This window comes from Myxine glutinosa, chromosome 3 (assembly GCF_964187855.1).
Source record: "Myxine glutinosa chromosome 3, kmMyxGlut1.1, whole genome shotgun sequence".
In the NCBI taxonomy this organism is placed as follows: domain Eukaryota; kingdom Metazoa; phylum Chordata; class Myxini; order Myxiniformes; family Myxinidae; genus Myxine; species Myxine glutinosa.
Window position 1 is genome coordinate 102492252 of NC_136263.1, and position 23200 is coordinate 102515451.

At 41.6% G+C, this 23200-nt stretch overlaps 1 protein-coding gene across 3 annotated transcripts in view; it reads right to left on the reverse strand.

Moving 5' to 3' along the window:
* LOC137414234 (uncharacterized) overlaps positions 1–23200 on the reverse strand; it is a 72899-nt gene that overhangs the window by 21580 nt on the left and 28119 nt on the right. For 2 of the 3 annotated variants that reach the window (XR_010981849.2, XM_068099715.2), the window contains exons 5-13: positions 22314–22460; positions 17520–17616; positions 16540–16612; positions 13878–14016; positions 9785–9869; positions 6977–7153; positions 5585–5682; positions 4041–4122; positions 3802–3897 (exon numbers count right to left, since the gene is read on the reverse strand). Coding sequence is in view for 2 of the 3 variants with exons in the window: in XM_068099715.2 (XP_067955816.2) it covers positions 3802–3897; positions 4041–4122; positions 5585–5682; positions 6977–7153; positions 9785–9869; positions 13878–14016; positions 16540–16612; positions 17520–17616; positions 22314–22460 (994 nt within the window). In the remaining variant the exon portion in view is untranslated. The remainder of the gene's footprint in view (positions 1–3801; positions 3898–4040; positions 4123–5584; positions 5683–6976; positions 7154–9784; positions 9870–13877; positions 14017–16539; positions 16613–17519; positions 17617–22313; positions 22461–23200) is intronic. The other variant, XM_078774352.1, reaches the window with a different exon arrangement.

The following is a 23200-nucleotide window of genomic DNA, read 5'->3' on the forward strand; positions in this document are numbered from 1 at the left end:
GTTCATGGTGCGTCGATGCAGAGCAGACTGTCTCCCCCCCAGAAAGAACAATTACAGGTCCTGGGTTAGTTTTGTAAATAAAAATAGCGTCGGTGTAAATAATGCTCCCCACCGTCAGTGTTTAGTTTGAAGACCATTCCGCAATTCGGTTAACTGTGGGCGTAAGTCTGTTAGGCAGGGTGCAATGGAGCAGCGGGACACATTTATTTATGTTTTAAAACTGTCGCACTCGGGGTCAGGTTAAAAGTAGAGGGAACTACACCTATGTGTCACACTAAATAAAAGTTGTAGGCCCGGGACGTGCCTAAGAGGAGGAGGGTGCAGTGTTGTGAATATGAGGACTGTATATTTTTTTTGATTGTGTGCTGTATTATTGTGATTATTGTTTATTCTGTGCCTCCTGCCTCCGGAGCTGTGTAAAGACCAAAAGGGCGTCCCATAGTCCACAAGCATACACGTCAGCCAAGTAATAGAATATACCTGTTGATAGTTATCTCTTATTCTGTGTTTTAGCGTAAGGCTGTGTCTTCCATTAATAGAAATACTCCATTGCACCAGTGAAAGAGATAGATTCCCTTCCATTCCCATCACCAGTTACCTCCGATCCAATTGCCGCCATTGGCCACGAGGCCGGGTTGGGGAAGAAAGGCGTGTCTCCACCTCGTCATAGAGGGGGAGGAGTGAACCAGCCCCGCTCGACCAACCATGAGCCAGGGGTTTGGCTACAGAGGGCGGAGGAAGAGCGGTCGGGGAGGTTCGCAAAGGTTGAGGGGCGGGGGCCTATATAACCCAAGGCAGGGCGTGTCCAAAAAAGGAGATGCGTTTTTACAGAGTCGAGCTTGGAAGCAAAAACGGAGATGCACTTTTGAGCCGAGACAAGGAGGGTCACAAAGAGCTGAGTTGGTCGTCAGTGGTTGCGTTCAGTGGTTGCGTTCAGTGATTGCGTTGAGGGGTTGCGTTGGAGACGGAGTGGTTGGACCAAACAAAAGAAGAGAGGAGAGAACCCGTCACGCCAGACCCCCCACCAGCGCGTCGGCTCTGGCCGTGATCCGACCCGTGATCCGACCCGTGACCCGACCCGTGATCCGACCCGTGATCCGACCCGTGACCCGACCCGTGATCCCACGCACACGACAGGATCGGAGGCATCAGCGGCCGTCGAGGTCCCGCCCGACGTCCCGTGCAGGATCAAGCTCCAGCCAGCTCCGTGCCGTCCTCCCCCTCCAGCCGCGCACCGCCTTCCAGCCAATCCACTCTGCAATTCCCCGTGTGAGTCGTCTTTGTTTGTTTTGTCCTGGGTAGTTAATTAAGTCTGTATAAGCTAGTATTTTCCCTGTGTCACCTGCGTCTTATGTGCTTGTAAATAAACGTGACTGCTTTATTTTTGCTTGTGTGTAAATAGTCAATAAATTTAGTAGTATTTCCAACCTGTTTGTCTTCATTTTCCTCTTTGCATTGCGTCGTTTTCGTCTTTTCCCTCATTGAGCAGCTGGGGTGCGATACGGCCAAAGTCTGGGTGAATCGGGTGAGTTTTGTTAGGTCGCGGTCTTACACCACCGCTCGGTCTATAACATCTAACCGCGATCTATAACAATATATATATAATATATGTATATATATATGTATATATATATATATATATATATATGTATATATGTATATGTATATATATGTATATATATATATATATATATGTATATATATATATATATATGTATATATATATATGTATATATATGTATATATGTATATATATATATATATATATATGTATATATATGTATATATATATATATATGTATATATATGTATATATATATATGTATATATATATATATATATATATATATATATATATATATATATATATATATATATATATATATATATATATATATATATATATATATATATATATATATATATATATGTGTATATATATATATATATATATATATATATATATATATATATATATATATATATATATATATATATATATATATATATATATATATATATATATATATATATATATATATATATAAATAAACAAGGAAAAAGTAGCCAAAACAAAATTTATTCGCTTAATAACATAAATAACATAATAAATAACATTAAAATATAGCAACACACACACCCACACACTCCTACACATACATACAAACCTACACACACACACACAGAGACACATACACACACACATATTAATTTTATTTAAAAAATTTGTTGTATATAAATTTTGATTTACCGACGTTGTTATAAATGTTTATGTTAAGTAAAAAGTCGAAGAACAAAATAATTCAAGATTTGAGATTTATTCTCAAAGCACAATATTACACGAATGCTAATACTGTATTTCCCTTGGAATAAGTTTCCCCCCTGGAATCCTAAAGTTTCCCTGCAGGGGGAAATTTCCCCCAGGTTGGGAAATGCTGATCTAAGCAGTATCTTTAGAATTTGAATAAAAGCCACATCATTGTTCATATCGGTAAATATTATTCCATCGTGTTTCAAATCGTGATCGATACACTATGATCGTGATGATCGTGATCGTGATCGATAATCGTGTTCACAATCGCTATGTCGTATGTACTCCTGATACGTGTACCAAATTCCCGATACGTGTAACTGTACCAAATCAACAGTTAAAAGGATTTTGAGCGACAGCTGTTACGGCCTTGGCAAGATCGATGGAGATAGCGATCTGCTGGCGATCGATGGAGACATGTTGCTTTCCCGGGTGCAGCTGTTTGTGCGTCGTCACAATGAGAACAATGAACGTCATGCGAACGCGAATGTTATGCGGGAGTCCAAACCCGAGAATGCTGGAGACTAAAACTGAAATTGGGAAAGCTAAATAGCCTATTTTACTCCTGGGGATCCCAGGATTATCCACCCAAAATATCTTTGCGATCGGTTCAGCAGTTTTTACAGTACCTTCGAACAGACAGACAGATGGACATTTGGTGAATTATAGTGAGATTGACCACAGGAGGCAGGGCCCAACAAAATGTCAATAATCTTGCACCTTCTTTCTATGTGGTGATATTAACTACTACCAAGTTTGTTGAATTTCTGCGCAACTGTTTAGGAAGAGATAGTGCGATGGAGGGACAGGACAAACAGACAGAGCCGATTACAAAAAAACATTTTTTTCATAATTCTCATTTTCACTCTCACTCACTCACTCACATTTCACTCTCAAAAAACATTCTCAAAATGCAAAGGCATCCACTTTGTACTCAAACTAAACTTAATGAAAAGAGTATTAAAAAAATTAGGTAAAACCTATTAATTATTGTTATCTATATTCTCAGAATAAGGTTTGTTAAAATTTGATGACAAAATCTCAAAAAGTAAAAAACAAGAAACAGAAGCGATTACAAAACCCGGCTGTCTCACACTGTGCAGCACAGGCTAATTGGGCCTATTGGTACATCATGCGACTTTGCCCTTTGACATTTTGACCCAATTATTAATTCGTCTGCCCCATAAGAAAAGTGTGTTGGAAATTTGATGCCAAAAGCTCAAATGGTTAAAAAACGTTATTGTCCGACAGACCGTAACTTTGTAATTACCATCCGGACAGACCGTGCCTTGCTCAGACAGACACACACGCGATTGGACATGGTGGACGGCTTAAAGAATAATCCTTATAGAAACAACAGCACCTGAAAGCAGATTATTGATATTATTATGATAAAAATCAAAACGGAATGACAGAAGCATCTTACAAGGAAAATAGATACTCCCTAACACTGTTTATATGTGTAGCAGGGTGGGTTATTGTCATGCAACCTCAAACTTGTTGGTTTCTTCATTGCTTGGTGACTGAATTAGATGCTGAAGTGCTGATGGTCGTATCTTGGACAGCAAAGGCAAGAGCAAGGAAAGCTGTAGGTGAGAAAAGAATAAATTACAAAATATTCACATAAATCGATTACCTCAATATCTGTGCTTTCATATTCAACAACCAACACGTCAAACTGCAGCAAGAAATACAATATTTGTGCTTTTATGATTAATTTTATGATTACCTTAAATTTTGAAGGCACAGTTGATTTATCACCAAGCAAAAGCCGAGAGATAACTGCCAGTCCAGTGTGGACCTGAAGCTCTCTGGGAAAGGGATGGGAGAGCGAGGGAGAGCTTAAAGTCAGGAATGAAAGGTTTAATCTGGAATCAGATAAAATTCAACATTCATAAACAGAATCCCTCAACCAGTTAGCCTGCCCAGGTCCAAGGCCAACACGGAAATGGTGACTTATCACCCAATGGGTTGGCCAATTATTATTGCACAGCGTAGACGAGTCTCCATTTTTTTGGCACAGTAACTGTATTATCCATTTTGTTTTCAACGACATTTTGATTTATTTTTAATTTATTTATTAGCCCCCCTGCCCCCCTTCCCCAACCATCATGTCTATTGAATTGTCTGGTAGCCGGAATGCAGCAATACTGTATGTATATCTCAAAGTACACAACATTGCTGATGCCACAAATAAAAAGGGAAATAATTATTGCAAGCTCCACGAGGATAAACAACAATTAATTAATGGACAAGCTTTGAAAATTAAATTAAAACAATGTGGCAGTTCAAATGAAATATTCTGATTGCCAGTTTCCAGTACAGGAAGCCTTTTTCTCTGCTCTGAGTGACTTTTCTGAAGCTTGTTCCAAAGTTGTCTGTTGCCTTTCCAAAGTCCCAAAATAAGGTTCCAAAGTTGTCTGTTGCCTCAAATGTTGCCCAATTTTGCTTGCAACTCCCATAATGAGGCAAAACACAAGGTCTGCTGCTTTCACATCACACCCAGGTCAGTAGTCTGTTTCCTACCATATCTTCTCCAACATTGCTCCCTCCACTCTCTCAGACATCCGATCCTCCCCAGAAAATCCAGGATGCTCATTCTTCCAGTAACCCGCTTCGGTTTAAACGTCCAAAATCAAGGTCGACTTCACACCTCAACTATTTCATTCCTCGCTTCTCTCGTCCATGGAAACACCTTCCAGAGGCTGTTCTGTCTCACTCTTCCCTCCAGGGCTTCAAGGCAAGCAGTGCACCATCCTCTCTTGTCATCCCCAATTATGACCTGTGATCTATATTAGCCCCATTAACTTTTCCTCACTAAACCATTTTACTTGCTAGTTTCAGTGTTTCCTCTCCTGAGATCCCCATTCCCCTTCCATCGAAAGACACCCACTGATGTCCCATTCTCCTTTTATCTGAAACTCCTCTCTTCTCGCTGTGGTACATGAATGCATTCTCGTCCAGCTGTTTACCCATTGCACTGTTGTTCTGCTCTTCCATGAGTCTCATCACCTGTAGTAAAAAAAACCAAAAAACAACTCTGCTCTGGCATTGCAAAATAAAACAGGAAGATCTAAAACCTTTGAGAAAAATTAAATATAGTTGGCAAGAATACTCACCATATGCAGTGGACAACATTAGTTGTGAAAATAAAAATTGTATTAATAAATAATGGATACAATTGTGGACTGAAGAATACATAGAAAAGTCATCCAGGATATATAACCAGGATAATTGGGGAAGGTGAGGGAGCATGGTTGGGTTTTTGCTAACCTATCTCGTGGTGCCTGGCAGGGCAGAGAGAGAACAAGCTCCAAAAGGTTGTGATGATTGTCAGAAAGGTGGGACAAGCAGCCAGCCAGCTCAGAGCACTGTGACACAAACAATATCATTACGACACAATTATATAATACACTTTATATGAATGAGGAAAAACCAAGAAGGGATACATAGCTCCCACAAAGCACTGAAAATAAGATGAAAAGACCAGACAATTCCTTATTGTTACCTCAGCCACGAAAGGTGGATGGAGGTTATCTTTTCACCCCTGTCTGTCTGTCAGTCTATTTGGCTGAGCAAGATATCTCAATGTCATGGACGGATTCGGACAACATTTGGTGGACAGGTTGGGTGTGTGACACGGAAGAATCGATTCGATTCTGGTGAAGATCCAGATCCGGATACTAGAATTTTAAAGTGATTCTTCAGCATTGAGAGAAAGGGCCACCAACGATATACAACATGATATCTCAAAAAGTTATGGACGGATTCAGACAAAACCTGGTGGACAGATCGAGTGTGTGACAAGGAAGAATTGATTCGACTTTGGTGAAGATCTGGATCTGGTTATGAGAATTAAAAATAGATATTTTAAGTGATGTTTTACCATTGAGAGATGGGGCAAAAAAAACGATATATAGAAAACGAGCGCACTATAAGATGCTGGAAACTCAGTTGCATCTGTGCTAGGTTTTGCAATTGCACAAGCATTCCTTCATAGTTTAGGTGGTTGGGGGAAGAAATCCTTCGACTTTAAACACATATCAAATCAGGCTACTTTTGAAGACACTTCAAACATACTTCTCCAGCCTACTTTTTTCTTCTTTCACCTCTGATTAGTGACAGAAGAATCGAAATGCACTCAGGCCTTGTCATAAAGAAATACATATCAAGGTGAGAGCATGAATTTATCCAAATAAAGAAATGTTAACGCTATGCTCACATTAAAAAGCAACTGTTTATAAATGCACCAAGTGATTTTCACCAGGATGCCACTTATGGGTGCTTACAACTCTTACTTTAATCTGCAAGAGGTGACGGAGCAATGGAGCGCTTAAAATTAAGGCTTTGGGTTGGCCTGTTAGAGTGCCTGCCTGGCTCCTGATGCAGTGAACCGAGGTTCAAATTCCATATTGCACATCTTTTTCCATTGTTCCTTAATGTCCTTGTAATGAATGTAAAAGTACATCGATTTCTTATGAATGTCTTTGTCCTGCATGCAATTTATGTACAAGCTCCTCTGTGAGGCCAACGGATGATGGGTGTTCCAATCAAACCTGTTTTTACATTGGTTAAAATAGAATGCAGATTTTCACAGGATTTCATATTCAGAATCTACACTGTAAAAATGAGTATTATGGAAAAGGATATGAGTCAGCATTGTACCTGTGACAGCCAAGAATCAAATTTCGTCAGAAGAAGTGAAAGCAGTTGCCGCAGAGCACAAAGTGTTTCCATATCCAACCCTCGTTGCAGCATGAGACGTGCACAGAGAGCAACAAGCAGGACGTGCTCTCTCTTGCTAAATACTTTTATCTCATGATAAATACACAAAGTCAAGTACTGCACACATGGAAGACAGAAGGGCAAGCTGTATCTTCAACAGTGTTAGGTGTAATCACTTCAAATATGCAGCAATAAGTTGGTATAATCATGATAGATCGATTCAGAGGCGATTTGAAAATTGTGGGTGAGGAGATAGCTAAATATTGTTACGGTTCTGTGAACCAGCACACCCCCGGCAAATGCAACAATTATACAGTGTCCTGAGACAATTATTTCTTAGTGAATGTTCAGATAGCCCTTCCATCGGACTAATGGGTTCAAGGGAGCAGGTGTTGTGGAGCCCTGAAATTCAAAACCCCACAATGCTCGAGCACCGCGCCCGGTCTCCATTGAAATAAACTGCTTGTATAGCATCAGGTGATCAATGCCGCCTCACTGCAGGCATGGACAGATATGCACTACAAAAGCTCACCACTAGCTCACCCGGATTGGCCAAACGACGGCCGCGATGCTCAGCGTGCTTGCAACACTATCATGGTGCTGAGCGCACATCCTGGCAGCAGGCGCGGGGTGAAGTGGGCCCACTCCATGTTAACTACAGAGCTCGTTGTCGTGGCCAGGCTGGGGGTGGGACGACGCACACGGGTGATGGATGCTCGCCTGGGCCAATGGACACACCACGCCAAGTCCAAAATGGATGGGGCATGGCATTTTAGCCTGCGGAAAGCTCCTCCTCCCCCCCCAGAGATTGAAAAAGCATGGAGGGCTTTTGTGAGGGGGTTCAGTTCGCAGCTCTGAGGAGAAAAGTTTTTTGGTTTGTGTGGTAAAGCTTAAAAATAGAAAAAAGCTCTTTTCTTCACGTGAAGGCTTATGAGGGTAGCGTTTTGACTTTTGAGGAACGTGTTTTGAGGAATGTGCTTGAGGAAAGCACTTCAGGAAAGCATTTGAAGCAAGCTGTTAGTACCTGTGCAGACTGTTTGGTGAGGGACTGGGACAGTTTTCCAGGGACAATTGGCGGTCCCAGAATTGTTGAGGAGACTTCGCGGTTCCAGTCACAATTCCCGTCGCTATTCCAGTCAGGTTCCAGTCACAATTCCCACCCCCATAATCACCAGTGATTTTGTTTATCCCTCATACCTTTCCCCTAGCGAAGGGACACGGTGGATGTGTCTGTCCTCTTCTGGTGAGGAGAGGTCGAAGCAATCCCCGCTCTGTTTTCTTTCTTTGTTGCTTGTCTAAATTTATTTGGGTGTGTGTCTGATTGCAACATTCTCTTGTTTAATGTGTTAGCCGGGACATTATTCCACAACTGATTGGCTCCAATACATAACTGGTGTGTGTCTGGCCATTCCTCTTGATGGTCCCCCTGATTAAATAGATAAGCAGACGCATCGAGGAAGCAATCCCTGGTCAGGTCAACCAACTCGTCTTCAGGTAAATGATAGACGGAGGATCCTGGGATATCTGGTAGACCGATTAGCATTCGTGGTTGACTATCAGCCCGCTGCAAAGCAGAGTTATCAGTGACTGGTGCCCTCAGGAATGGAGGTTGAGCAGATCCCGAGGAGTAGCCCCCTCATGGTGAACTCAAACCCCGTTGCCATAACAATATTAATGAATTCAGCTCCGAGCGACCCATCCAAACTGCAATTATTTAAAAAAAATAAAAATAGAATGGCACTCTTCGACGTCAACCGATAGGTGTCCACTCACATGACTACTACATCATTATACATGTACCAAGTTCGATTTAAATCCCTGTAGCTGTTCTCAAGTATCACTTTTTTACCTGACATGACCTCTGATGTTTGATGCTGAAACTTATCAGTTCATCTTCGTATCTCATCAGAGCAATCCTTCAAATTATGCTGCACACCTGAGATTGCATTACTATCTTCATTAAAGTTTGCTGGACAAAGTGCGATGAGGTAAGTGTGACATTGCAATGCAACGACAGTACCTAGATTCCACCTCATTGTTGGAACAGCTATCCAAATTTTTGATGAGTAGATAATCATTATGGCAATTATTTTATTGGGGCACGTCAATTTTCCTGTTTCACAGTGGACTGTATTTAGACTCAAACCTATAAATTACACCGGGAGAGTAACAGACAGCAGGTATGCCATTGTGGATGGGAAGACATTCCACATGTAGTATCCTTCAATAAGGATTGGTACCATGGCAATGTCGATTCTGACAATGGATGAAGGTGAAATGGGATGTGTAAACTAATTGGTATAGTGTGACAAGCCAAGTGCTGTGTCAGTTTCCTTGAATATCTCTGTATATTTCGTCATTTTGGCACAGAAATAGCTTTACCTGACCAAAAGTATATCCTGCATTTAAAATGAAGAAGAGATGAAGAGAGGTCGTGTTGAGGCCATTATGTCAATGTTAAGAAACATTCAAAGAAATCTACATGTAAGAATTGACGTGTGTGCATGTCATTAGCTCGCAATTTGAGCGACTTATAATAAAGTTGTAAAATAAATATCCCTATGATTCCAGACTTTTGAAACACCCTGTGCTTTGAGACGTCACTTATCCTGATGAAACTGCAGTTTAAAAACGTAAGGATTAAAAGCTCAAATTATTGTCACGATAATCGTTAATGTTTTTATAATGCATCTCAAAATGAAAACAAATAAAAAACGCAGCTGTGACATTTTAATGGAAGCAGCATACCTGCACAAGGAAATACAAGCCTGGAGGATTGCATGCGTCTTTCCCAGGAGACGAGACTCCATGCTGATCAGCAAGAATATCTAAGCTGTGAAGAGTATGATGAAATTTTTTTGTCAGATAAAGGGATAGCAAAGATAACGGATAGTTTGGGGTCTGGAAGAAAGGAAAGTTGGTGCCAAAATTTAAAGTCATTGGAATGTTGTACAAAAATTAAATGTTCCACAGCAAGATCATTTTTATCACACACTTGAATGCTACTTTGAATTTCTTCTTAAATACATGTACCAAGGATTATGGAAGAGTGGAAAATTTAGAAGTGTAACATTTTCAAAAGGCATAAAATCAGATGCATAAAGAAAGTTTTTTTTTAAATACACCAATATTAAATAATTCCACTTGCAGCCTCTCTTTGGAAAAATAAAGAAAAACTACATTTCATGCATAACTTCTTGAAGTGGGGAGTTTAAGATTTTACTCTGGCAAATTTGTAAAAAAAACGCTAATACCAGCTCATCTTTCCCAGTAACTGGAGGAGGACATCACATGTATAAATCACAGTAGTCTTAAACTCCTTCCGAATATAACAAGTTTGCAGTGACAAAGAAAAGGTGGCTGTTCAAAAACTAGTCGTATGTGTTCTGTTAATAGTTAGGCAGCCAACACAAAAAACCATTCACATTGCGATGCAAGCATGAATCTTGGCAGTGATGTTCTTATATAGATACGCTTTAAATCCAATCGATTAGCCAACTCGAAATTCAACATGGCTGTCAATTCTTTTTCAAAAATAGCTACCAAAATTGCTAAAATGTGCCATAAACTTTTTGAAATTGAATTTAGGACGTTGGAGCATATAAACAACCTGGAATGGTTGCACAGAACTACATATCGATTATAAGAGGTAAACATTTTCAATTAACCTTAATTAGGTGTAGTTCTGTGATTTTGTATTGATACTCGCACATCCTCGGTATGATGAACCCCCCCCCTAATAATAATGACTTAACAATCCTCTCCAAGAAGTTCTGTCGCTCAAGCTTTTGGGTCTCACTATCTGCCATGATCTTTCTTGGGATAACCACATTTCCAAGCTGGCCTCCAAAGCCAGTCGCTGACTGGGCATCCTCCGTCGTGCGAAGTCCTTCCTTGGCACACCTGAGCTCCTCACCACATACAAGGCTTTCATCCGCAGCTCAATGGAATACTGTTCCCCCCTCTGGGCCGGTGCTCCTGCCTCACACCGAGCTCGGCTTTACGCTGTTGAAACCAAAGCTTTCAGAATCATTGGAATCTCCTGCGATGAAGCTAACTCCAAGGCCCTTTCACTCACTCACCGCAAGCAGGTTGGTGGTCTTTCTGTCTTCTACCAACTCCTCTCCAGCCTTGCTCCCCCAGCTCTCTCTGTGCTCTGTCCCCCTAATATTCCTACAGGTCGCACAAGATCTTCCAGCAACCCTCTTATGGTTAAACTGCCAAAATCTAGGCTCTCTGCTCACCTTCACTCTTTCATTCCCCTTTTCTCCCGCCTCTGGAACAAACTCCCTCACTCCCTTCAATCCCACTCCTCCCTCCAGGTCTTTAAAACAGCTGTTCACCACCATCTCTTATCTTCCCCCATCCAAAACCTTGATCTTTTCTACCCCCGCTAATTCACCCCAGATACTTTTTTTTTTGAAATTCCAACTTCTTTCCTGGAAGTCCTTGCAGTGTTGATGTGTTTTATACCTCCCCCACCTCCCCCCAAGCCCTCCCCTCCCACATTTCTCTCGATGTCCTTGCTCTCAAATGTTGTTTGTGTCCTTCCCCCTCTCTCCCCATCTTGTGTTCCACTCCCCTTATTTTGTGTTTTATGTGTCAGTTGCCTTTTTGTGTGATTAATGTTAGTTCTTTCACGAGCCTCGATCTTGTATACAAAAAAAAAAAAAAAAAAAAAAAAATACTAAATTCAATATTAACTAGAATCCGGGCACTCGGTAGAGCGCATACCTTCGCCGCAGCTACTGTTCTGTACTTGGCATGGGAGTGTATGCGATGTGAAACTTTATGTGAAATGCGATCGATTTTTAAAAATCAGAATTTGAGCAAATCTGTTTCATTCGTCTGTTAATATGCCTCCCCGATTGACAAATCTGCAATTTGAATTTCATTTGAGGTTGAAATGATTGCGGGAGATCGCGTTATAGTGATGACGTCTTGGATGGACATCCTCTTCTTCAGTCGCTCATAACTTTGAGTGAAATACGATCGAGTTAAAAATAGTCAGAATTTGAGCAAATCTGTTTCATTCGTTTGTTAATATGCCTCATCTCTTGACAAATCTGCAATTATAATTTTTTTTGAGGTTGAAATGATCGCGGGAGATCGCGTTATAGTGATGACGTCCTGGATGGACATCTTCTTCTTCAGTCGCTCATAACTTTGAGTGAAATACGATCGAGTTAAAAATAGTCAGAATTTGAGCAAATCTGTTTCCCAAAATCTAATCAAATGTGTCCCGTATAATAACCAATCATCCCACCAAATTTCATGCAATTCGGTTGAATACTTTTTGAGTTATGCGATTAACATACACACACACAGACATACAAATAAATACACAGCGATCAAAACATAACCTTCCGCTTTTGCGAAGGTAAAAAGTTAATGGTACATTTTAGCAATTTCAAGATGGCCGCCATGTCGAACTTTAAGTTGGCTAATTGACTGGATTTAAAGAGTATCTACTGAAGAGCATAACTGCCAAATTTCATGCTTGTATCACAATGTGACCGATTCATCCTAATAATGGGTGTTAGCCACCTAGCTATAACACCCACACATCTTCTCCTCCCTCCCTTTCCGCTCTCTTGTGTTAAACAGTTTACAGGTCACCAGGTATATTTCTTCATCTAAAGCTAATTTCCTTTTATGCTGATAAATTCTGAAGAAAGAAACACATCTACAAGTGATGCCTCTTTCACTATCTATTTCCATAAGTCTTCATTATTTATTAATAATATTTATCCTTCATACTTCCTCATTTTTACCTCCACCACCAAAGATGGATGGAGGTTATGTTTTCACCCCTATCTGTCTGTGTGTTTGTTTGTTTGTGTTTGTTTGTGAACAAAATATTTCAAAAGTTGTGGATGGATTCGGACGAAATTTGGCAAAGATGTAGCGTATGTTACGAGGACGAAATGATTCGATTTTGGTGAAGATCCGGATTCGGATCCGCCTGCTAAATTTTCTTAAAGTGATTCTTCACCATTGGAAGATAGGGCCAAAAACTATACATAGCAGGATATCTCAAAAAATTGTGGACGTATTTGGACGAAACTTGGTGGACCGGTTGGGTGTCTGACAAGGACAAATCGATTATATTTTGGTGAAGATCTGAATATGGATTCGGATATGAGAATTATTTAATTTCTAAGTGCTTCTTCACCATTGAGCAATATGGCCAACCAGGCGTAGGTATGCTCTCTGTTGAGTGTCATTCTAGTTTTTCTAGTTTTTATGAAGTGCCCTGGGATGGTTGTACTGCACAAGGAAATGTGCTTCATAAAAACCCAATGTTATTGTTGTTATTCGAAACCTTGATCTTTTCTACCCCCGCTAAAGCCTGGTGTTGGGCTAGCGGCTACGATGCCAGCTTAGGATCCTAGGATCCTGGGTTCGAATCCCGGTCGATCGCTGAATTAACGCCAGGGGGGTTGACTCAGCCTGTCATCCTTCCGAGGTCGGCTAATTGAGTACCAGTTCACTGGTAATTCCCTGCTTGTCGTAAAAGGCGACAAAAAGGGTTGGCGGCAGGAAGGGCATCCGGCCGTAAAACATTGCTTCAAAAAGGGGACCAACAAAAACAACAACAACCACGGTGCCCGAAAAAGGCCAACCCCCGCTTTGCGGGGAAAAATGGCCTCTAAAGGTGGTTTTATTTTATTTTATTGTTGTTATTCGTAATTTTGTGTTCGTGGTCAACCGCTCTCATTATCCCAATGCAATGATATTGCTTTGCTTGCCGAACTATAGTATCACATATGAGAATTCAAGTTTGCGGATACACAACCTTAATGTCAAACAATTCGTGTCAAACAAAGAGTATACAAACCTGGGTAAACAAGTGGGAAACACAGGATGAAATCCAACTGCAGGGAAAAGTGAAGTAGGGGTTGCCCCTAATGCTACCATTGTACGTATCAGATGAAAGAAGGTTGGTACCCACTGAGGGAATGGCCATAAACACCCTGCTGCAAACACAAATAAATAAATAAAAGTGTTTTAGCCAAAGTAATAGAAGCAGCATTATCTCATGAGGTAGTAATTGACTTACCAGCAAAGATCAAAGAATATCAAGCTTAAATGAGACATGAGGAGGTATGTTTATAGTAGATTTTATCGTGTGCAGTTAAAAACGAAAAATAATTACAACCTGTGACAACACCAAAGATGGCCTGAAGATAATCACTTCAATGTTTAAAACGTATTACACCCACCACACCTTCCATCGCATCTTGGATACCCTTGAACTCGCCCATGAACTTGGTGTCGGGAATGTTGGAAGGACTCTAACATCGTGCACTGCATCAGTGCCATCAAGGACTCCTTCGACAAAGTCAAAGAGTCCACCATCAACGCTTGCTGGCACAGTCTATAGCCACAGGCAGTCAACGACTTCAGAGGCTTTCCCAACAGCTTGGAAGAGAGGTGGACAATTGCCGGGTTGATGCAGCAGGTGGGAGGGGAAGGCTTTGACGACAGGCAGCCTGAGGTATTGGAGGAGCTCATCACCTCACATGGTGGAAGCTGACCGAGGAGGAGTTGGAGGCCATCATTAAGGCTTCTGATGAAGAGGACAGTGAAGAGGAGGAAGAGGTGGCAAGGCCCAACCTGACCATCAAGTTCCTGGTTGAGGAGATGCAGGATATACCGTCAGTCGCTGAGAGGTTGCACAATGCCGACACTGTGATGGAGCAGCACCTCCAGTTCAATAGGTGGTTTGATGTTTTGCAGCCATACAAAGAGCTGCCCAAAAACCTGCAGCACTCAGCGAAACAGCTAGTGACCACCCATTTTTTCCACCCTGGGTCGCCCACCTCAACAACTTCAGTGCCCTCACCTGCATCCTCTTCAGCGCCCTCACTTCCATTCCCATCCGGTGCATCAATCAGCACCCTAACCTGCATCAATCAGCACCCTGATCAGAGCGGTGCTCGCTGGTATTTCCTCAAAGAAGCACATTCTGTAGAAAATTTGTGATTTTAAAATTACAAGCATTACATTTGGAATTTCTGATAAAGAAAGGTAGCACATAGCTAAATACAGGTCAAAAGAATGCTGGTTAGTGCGACAGCTCTAATGAGCATTCTTTTGCTCACTAACACATACCACAGGGACTTGTTGACTACAGATACACGTTTAAATCACAGGATGAACGAGATCAGTGAATGATCAATTTGTTATTCTGAAACTGCATAATTTAAGTGTGAAGCAGCAATCTTCTCTGGTCAGTAGATTTGTGGTGAAAATGTAACATTATCACGAGTGGCAATGCGTACCCCACTTTTACCATGGTTAATGGAACCATATCCTTAAACAGGGTCATTTCCTGAGGTGGAGCAAAACATATTACCAACTGAATAATCATGTCCGAACTTTTCAGAGAAAACTTATTTTTAATATATGGTTCAGGTTCATGGAAGAGTTAGAACACAGAACACACCAGGAAGCAACATAATAAAAGGAACAGCAGGAGAAGGGGGAAAACGCCAAGAGCAGGGCGGAGGGAGAAAATAGACTGAGATGGACAAAAAAGGGATGCAGGTAATGATATGGGGCAGGGGAGAATACAAGGGGTAGAAAAGATGGATACAGAAGGAAAATGTTGGGAGGGGTGAGTGGTGGTTTAACGATTGTAGAAAATTAGATTAATGAACAGGATTAAATAATTAAATTTATATATGTGGGAAAATTACATGCCCAGATTGTAGTTGTAGAAAAGATCATGATGTTTATGGGGGATGATTTGAGACGGCCGTGAACTTGAAGACCCGAAGGTCTTGAAGGTCTTAACTTCAGGTCTTGAAGACCTGAAGGTAAGAATGAGAGTAAAGAGCATGGAAGGTGGTTCCACAGGTGGAAAAAGAGGAATAAATGAATGGAGGTGAGCAGTGGTTCTGGATTTTGGAAGTCTTACTAGAGGGGATTGATGGTGGACAGTGTGCATCTTGCAGACACCATGTAGGGGGGGGCAAAGCACAGAGAAAGAGCAGAGGGTGCAAGACCAGAAAGGAGGGGGCAGAAGACAAAGAGACTACCGACCTGTCCCTCAGCGATGACGAAGTGATAGGAACATAGACTCAACTTCACTTACCCATTCAAAAGGTTTGTAAAGGCTTTGTAAAGGGACCAATTGGGCTGTAGAAAACAAAGTTGCTTGCTGTGCTATTACATCCTGGCTGGTTGAAAATAAAGGCAAAGGCATCAGAATGTATTTGTTCACACTTGCGATGAATAGGAAATTGCTTCCGTTCATAAAAGAAGGAACATTGAATATACCACTTCAAAAGGTGGTACTTTAAATAGGAATTGTGGTACCCTTAAGGTGAATTTGGCATGTATATGTGCCCCTACTTGGACTTTACATAAACTCTTTCAAGAGCATTTTTTGTCAAATTGTGGGTGGCACTGTTAAGTCATGCTGCTGACCGACAGGGAATGATTCACTTTCACATCCACTACATTCATTTGAGCAAGCCCTCACACAAGCTCACCGTAACAGTTGAGGCCACAAAGAGTTTGGAAAGCCTGCCTGCACGTGTCCTTATGTGCTGATGTGGCCATTATCTGCAGAACCAAAGAGAGGATCATTGAGACAGAAAAAGTATTACATGATAAAATGTGAATATAGTTGCATCACATTGCTGATCATACCATTTTTTTCATGGAGCAACAATCAAAAGCTTAGTATTTAAGTTCATATTTCTAAACAAACAAGAATGACCACACTGTGGTCACAACCTGCAACAAAATCCATTAACGGGCCGATTGGGAAACACGCATTTAAAGCACTCTTAAAAGATGACCAGCGCGACAGGGAAACACACTTAATGTGTTATTAAAGGATTAACTCGACACCTCTTATCCATGTCACCCTCCACCGTCCACCATGGTTATATCAGAACGAGCAAGCCGATTCATCACTGTCATGGATTGTTTCGCCCCAATATGGGACCGTTCAAAAATTACGTAACGCTATTTGTTTTAGGGAGGCGCGTCAAGTGAAGTGCTGGCGGGCTGGCAGACTTGTGGCTGGCTTGATTAAACCTGACTAATAATTTTATTTGACATTTATTAGATTTTTTGGGGGCACTCAACTTGAGTTACACTCAACTCAAACGAAGCCCATTAAATCTGTCGCAACAAAGCCGGACAGTGTATAATCAGCAGAGGACTACAGGGCTGATGTCTTCAGCCCAACAGAAAAACCAAGATGGCGGCCATATTATTTGTCTGGGTGCCATGGTGGGTGGAGTCGAGCGACAAATGTGGGTGGGGTCCGGCAGATGTCTGAACAATGGTTGCACATTTCAAAAATCGACCCCCAATAAGAACCACAAAAACAACAGCAAAAACCACCACCACACAGAGCTTTTGTAGACCTGAGACATGTCTGTGCTTTGAGCAAGTTGATATGTACAAAGGCAGCAGATCATCGGAAGTGTGTTTTCACGATCTCGGTCCACGGTCTTACCCTGAAGAGTAGCTCCCGAAAGCAAGAATGGTTGCCATGAAAACGATCGTCTTGCTTAGTGATAACAGTTTCTTTCGGCCACTGGTCGGGCATAATCCTGGGGATCAAAACAGGACAAACAATGCACAACGTCAAATTAGAAAACACAACTGAACAATGAGGTGGACAATGCTTTTTTTATACTTCTATCGAAAGTCTTCAACATTTGTACTTTTCAGTGTATGTAAAGCTCACCACCCTCCCCCCTTCTAGCTTCCCTCTCCCCACAATAAATACTACAAATGCCAACCTGGGTCAACTGATTTTCTTGACCGATTGAAAGCCAACAGAAACACAAATGTGACACGGGATGTATAATAGAAACCTTGATGTGAGATAATTCATATATTTGAATATGAAACTAGAAAACGAAAAAAAACAGAACATGTTCTCCTTCATTTAGCAATCATTAAAACGACGGACACACAAACTAAAATAGCTACTCTGATTACAAATGCAATGTCATTTTTGGCCAGCAAGAATAAGAAATACTATAAAACCCCAACATTCGGGGATTCGACATTTGCGGTTCATAAAATGCGACTTACTTCTACATTCGCGGCCCTGTGCTTTGCGTGTTCGTGGTTTTTGCTGGCGAATAAACCATCTCCCACCAGCCGTGCGCAGAAGAGCTCTAAAACCGCCCTCCATCAGCCACGCATAAACTACCTCCCAGCATATGTGCATAAACCACCCCTCCTTCCCCCCCCCCCCCCCCACCACCAGCACGAACCCCCACAAACAATGGTCACACTGCCCACCCCCCCTCCATCTATCCACAAACCTTGCATGACTATTTATGTGCAGCGTGTCCTAGGTCTCATTCTTCCGTCTCGTCCTGCGGCGATTCCTTGCATTCGTGGACTTTTTGCACACATTGTTCGTTCAAGGGTCCTAAGCATACTAGTAGTGCAGGAGATGTGTCTGCTCCCAAGGGGCAGAAAAAAAAGGTCATGAGCTTGAACCAGAAGATAGAGCTACTTGACCGACGATGAAGAGATGAGACTGCAGCCTCTGTGGGCAGGTACTATTGTGTGAACGAGTCGACTGCGTGCAACAAAGAAAAACGAGAAGGCGATTCGCAAAAGTGTCACAGCCAGCGCAGTACCCAGCACCAAATACAAGTGGTTACCCAGGTCAGGGACACTCACATCAAAGCAATGGAGAAGGCATTCAATCTGCGGGTACATGACAACACCCAGAAACATGCGCCTTTAAGCGGACCTCTGATTTGTGGAAAAGCAAAGCGCATGTACGATCATCTGACTGGTGCAGGTGGTGCTGCAAGCACGAGTGATGCGGGTATGAGTGATGTGGGTACGAGTGGCCCCAGTCCCTTACAAGCTTAGCAGAGAATGGTTTGTCCACTTCAAGAAGCAGTACCGTCTCCATCATGTGAAGCTCACAGGCAAGCATGCCTCAGCAAACTATGAACCCATCCACCTTTTTCGCATTGAAACAATGTCCAAAAATTCACGGCATTTTCCAGGAACATATCCCCCGCGAATGTCATGGTCTTACGGCACTGCAAAAATTCGGCAAGACAAAAATAACTGAGGGCCTGCCACATAATGGTTGAATAATTCAAGATAAAGAGATGAAAGAAACGGGTTTTGAGATCGCGTGCAGTTTGTGCCTGTGGGCAGGTGGGTTTTGGAGGGAATACAAGGAACCTGGGATACAAGAGACAGTTTGGCCAATCCTGCTTTGATTCGACAGAATGTAACTCTACGCCATCGTAGCTATCAAAAAGATTCGCCCGATTGTGATTTCTCAGCACATCGTGGCTCTGTAGATAGTGCTGAAAGACGGTGGGCACCATTTTGTTTCACCTGAAGATATATAGCTTAGTAGCTTTAAGCCTGTGGGTCTGAGAGGGTAAAGATAGTCTTGGCATTGTCTCCAGAATAGGGCTAGTCTTTGGCTGTGCATGCCAACTAGGATGAAGCAAAGCCTGAGGTAAGGAGCTTGGTCTGAGTTCCTGCTTACGGCCCCAAGTGACTGAAGCTGGAGAAAATAAATCATCAAAATCCAAGTAGCAGTTGCAATTTAAAGCCAACAATGGGGCTCAGGCTGTTGGTTTAATTGCTAGTCAACCACTGTTGGAAAACAACTAGCTGGACTGCCTGGCATTTGCATAAGGCATCAGTTTTGGAGGAAGCCAGAATATTTTGCATCCAACATTACACCAAGGCTCGACACTCACAGTTGCAACCGAAATTTAGTGTTGGGCAACTAAACTAATAACTTCGTTGCCCACCCTGGGCAACCTCATTATCGTGCCTGGAACATAGTGACCCCGTCACGTACAAATCGACCACCTGGATCAACAATAAATGTTCACTGTAATGTAGTTTACGCGTGATCTTGCATGTGCGCGCTTGCGAAAATGCAAAGATAATCGCATTCCCCGATCCGAGCGAGTCTGAAATCTACAATATAAGAGCCATTTGTCTGTCTGCATCAACATTTTCCCCAGATGGCTGAACAGATTTTCGTCAAACTTTTAGAGGTTCATCAGTGAGTACCGAGCAGTGCTTTAGGAAAACTAGAGAGGTTCCAGGGAACCTGAACTCAACTGGTCTATATCAATATGGTTAGAATATGCATAATAGAACCACAAACTATATAGTTTATATATGCTAAAAATATATGACAAAAATTGATTTTTCACTATGGCCACCCTGCCGCGCCCGTTTTTGGGCGTGCAACGCCCAAATGCAACCCCAAACTAGTTTATGTCTTAAAGATGTTGCATAACAGGTTTCATCAAATTTAATCAATATTTGTGACTTTTAGAGCGTAGACGTCGAATTGTTTACAGACGACAGACAGAGACGACAGACACTGGGTGTCGACAAAAACTCAGCTGGACATAGTCCAGTTGAGTTTAAAAAAACGTTTTTTAAAGTTGTATTATTATTATATATTTTTTTATAAATCGCTTTATTGTGGGTGTAAGGAAGTGTGTAATGAACATATTCCTTAGTGGGTTCAGAGAAGCGTTTTAGGCTTCTACAAAAAATAGACCGGGCAACATCGGGTACCCCTGCTAACTTGCAATAAAAGGCACATGTTGAGTGGATGTGTGTGTGTGTTGTTGGTTGTTATCTCCACATGCAGGTTTCAAAAGGAAGAACAGAGCACTCCCAGGTCTCAAAACATTCCCCTCCCTTAGCATGTGTGTGCAAGATGCTGTTGTTGGCTGCTATCTCCACACGTGGGTGGGTTTCAGGATGAGGAACATAAACCTACCAGGTTCTCAAAGTATAAACCTCCGTGTGTGTGTGTGTGTGTGTGTGTGTGTGTGTGTGTGTGTGTGTGTGTGTGTGTGTGTGTGTGTGTCGTTGGTTGTTAGCTCCATATGCGGGTTTCAGAAAGTGGAACTGAGTCCTCCCAGGTCTCGAAGTATCCACCTCCATTTCAATAAGGGATCATGATTCATGGACCAGTTTGTGAAATTTTCTTGTTCTCAAAGTTTTGTTCCAAGGGCTCTTTTGAGGATCGTTACACCGAGCTCCGGACAGCTTCCAACTGCAGCTCGTTTGTAGTAATATCCCCAGGGATGGTTGTCCGATTGACTCATTGCCGCCATTTTCTTAAAGCCATTTGTGCAGTGTCCTTGGTCTTGGGCATTTATAATGTCGTGCGTAAGACTCCAGAGTGCATGTGCATGTGTAAAACTCCAGAGTCCATGACTAAGCAAGGCACTTCAACAAGCTAACAGTGTATTTGAGGTGAACACATACGTCATTCGCTTGAAAACCAAAACCAATTACAATTGCTAAGAAGAATACTCACCGTTTGAAAGTGTTTGTGCTAATTGACAAGAATTGCTGATTTTAGTTCAAATGTATGTATGACCCAATTAATGCTTTCATTAAAGAAAACTCGTATTTATTATCGTTATTATTTTGCATACAAAGCACATGCATCAACAAATTATTATTTCAAATAATTTCAAAGGAAAAGAAAGACATTAACTCAGAATATCATGCTTTTGTGGTCGAAACTGCAAATAAAAATTATACTAGTTATACTCATAAAAATTATAAAATTATACTCTTTATAAATAAGATTTTGGCTCTTATTGTTTGCAATAGGCATGTGTATGCATTTTACAGCTATTGCCATGAATGAATGAATGAATGAATTATGCCATGCATAATTATAAATTTGTTACAGTGAAACTTATCCATAAAACAAGTGAATTTTTATTTGACATTTTATTTGACAGTGAATGTGAGTCATTGACATTGAGCAATCAAAATTTGACTTCGGACAACCAAAAATTTTGAAATATTGTCATTGCTCTGCAGGACAGCCCCCAAAAAAGTTTGCGTGGAGCATTAATTATACCAAAGGCTAATGGAGGCTGAGATAATGGTGAGGCCTGGTGCAAATATAGACGCCCCAAATGAGAAGTTAGCTTAATTCCTACTTCAATTACATCAAAATCCTGGTCACAGCAAATTGACAGTGACAGCTAAGTTTAATACTCAAAGCAACACATTAAAATGGAAGTTCTATAACAGTACATAAGACAATTTTTTTTAACCAGGTGAGGTTGTGACTCGTAAAAATGCAGTAGTGGCACAAGTTATACAACAACAACCAAGTGGTGCTGTGAAACAGCCTCCTCCCCCGGTATCACCTTTGTGTCCCGGTGGTATATTGTATGTGTATTGTATGTGTATATATATATGGCACAAGTTATATTGTATGTAAAAAAGTGTTTGGTATTGCTCGTCTCACTGGAGCTCCAAGACGAGGCGTAGCTGCTCGGAAGTTTGAAGTAGTTTGGGGTCCAATTCAGCCGACATCCAAGCTCGAGGATCCAGCACTTCCTCTCCAGGGCACCAATCTGGAATATCCTTAAATAGGAATTCTTCCCTAGACACCCTGCAGGAGAAAAGCCAGGCTTTAAACAGCCTTTTCCTTGTAGTTTCTCACTTCTGGTATCAATGGAGAACATTGCAATATATAAATGGGTACAATAATACTTTCACACAAAATCAATATGGCTACCCCTAACCTGACCTCACCTCAACATCAAATTAGGCAAACAAAAATATATGCAGTCCAACCTGCGTAGAATGACCAATCAAGGGAAACCGAAAAAGTGTCCTTTATAGACAGGTGATCTTTCTGTACAGGTTTGCGGCTGACATTTTTCTGCAGTACAGCGACAATATTTAAACACAAGTGCCCAAATGTATACATGAAGCAAACCTGCCTTGGTGACCATTATTACCTCCACCACCGAAAATGGACGAAGGTTATGTTTTCACCTGTCTGCCTGTTTGTCTGTGAACAGGATATCTCAAAAAGTTGTGGACTGATTCGGACGCAATTTGGTGGACACGTTTGGTAAGTGACAAGGACGAATCCATTCGATTTCGGTGAAGATCTGGATCCGGATACTACAATTTTTAAGCGATTCCTTTGCATAAAGAGATAGGGCCAAAACCGACATAAAGCACGATATCTCAAAACATTATGGATGGAGTCGGACGAAACTTTGTGGACACGCTGAGTGCGCAACAAGGGAGAATTGAATCAATTTTGGTGAAGATTCAAATTGGGATCCAAGAATCCTTTAAATGATTCTTCACCATTGAGAGATAGGGCTAAAACCGCTA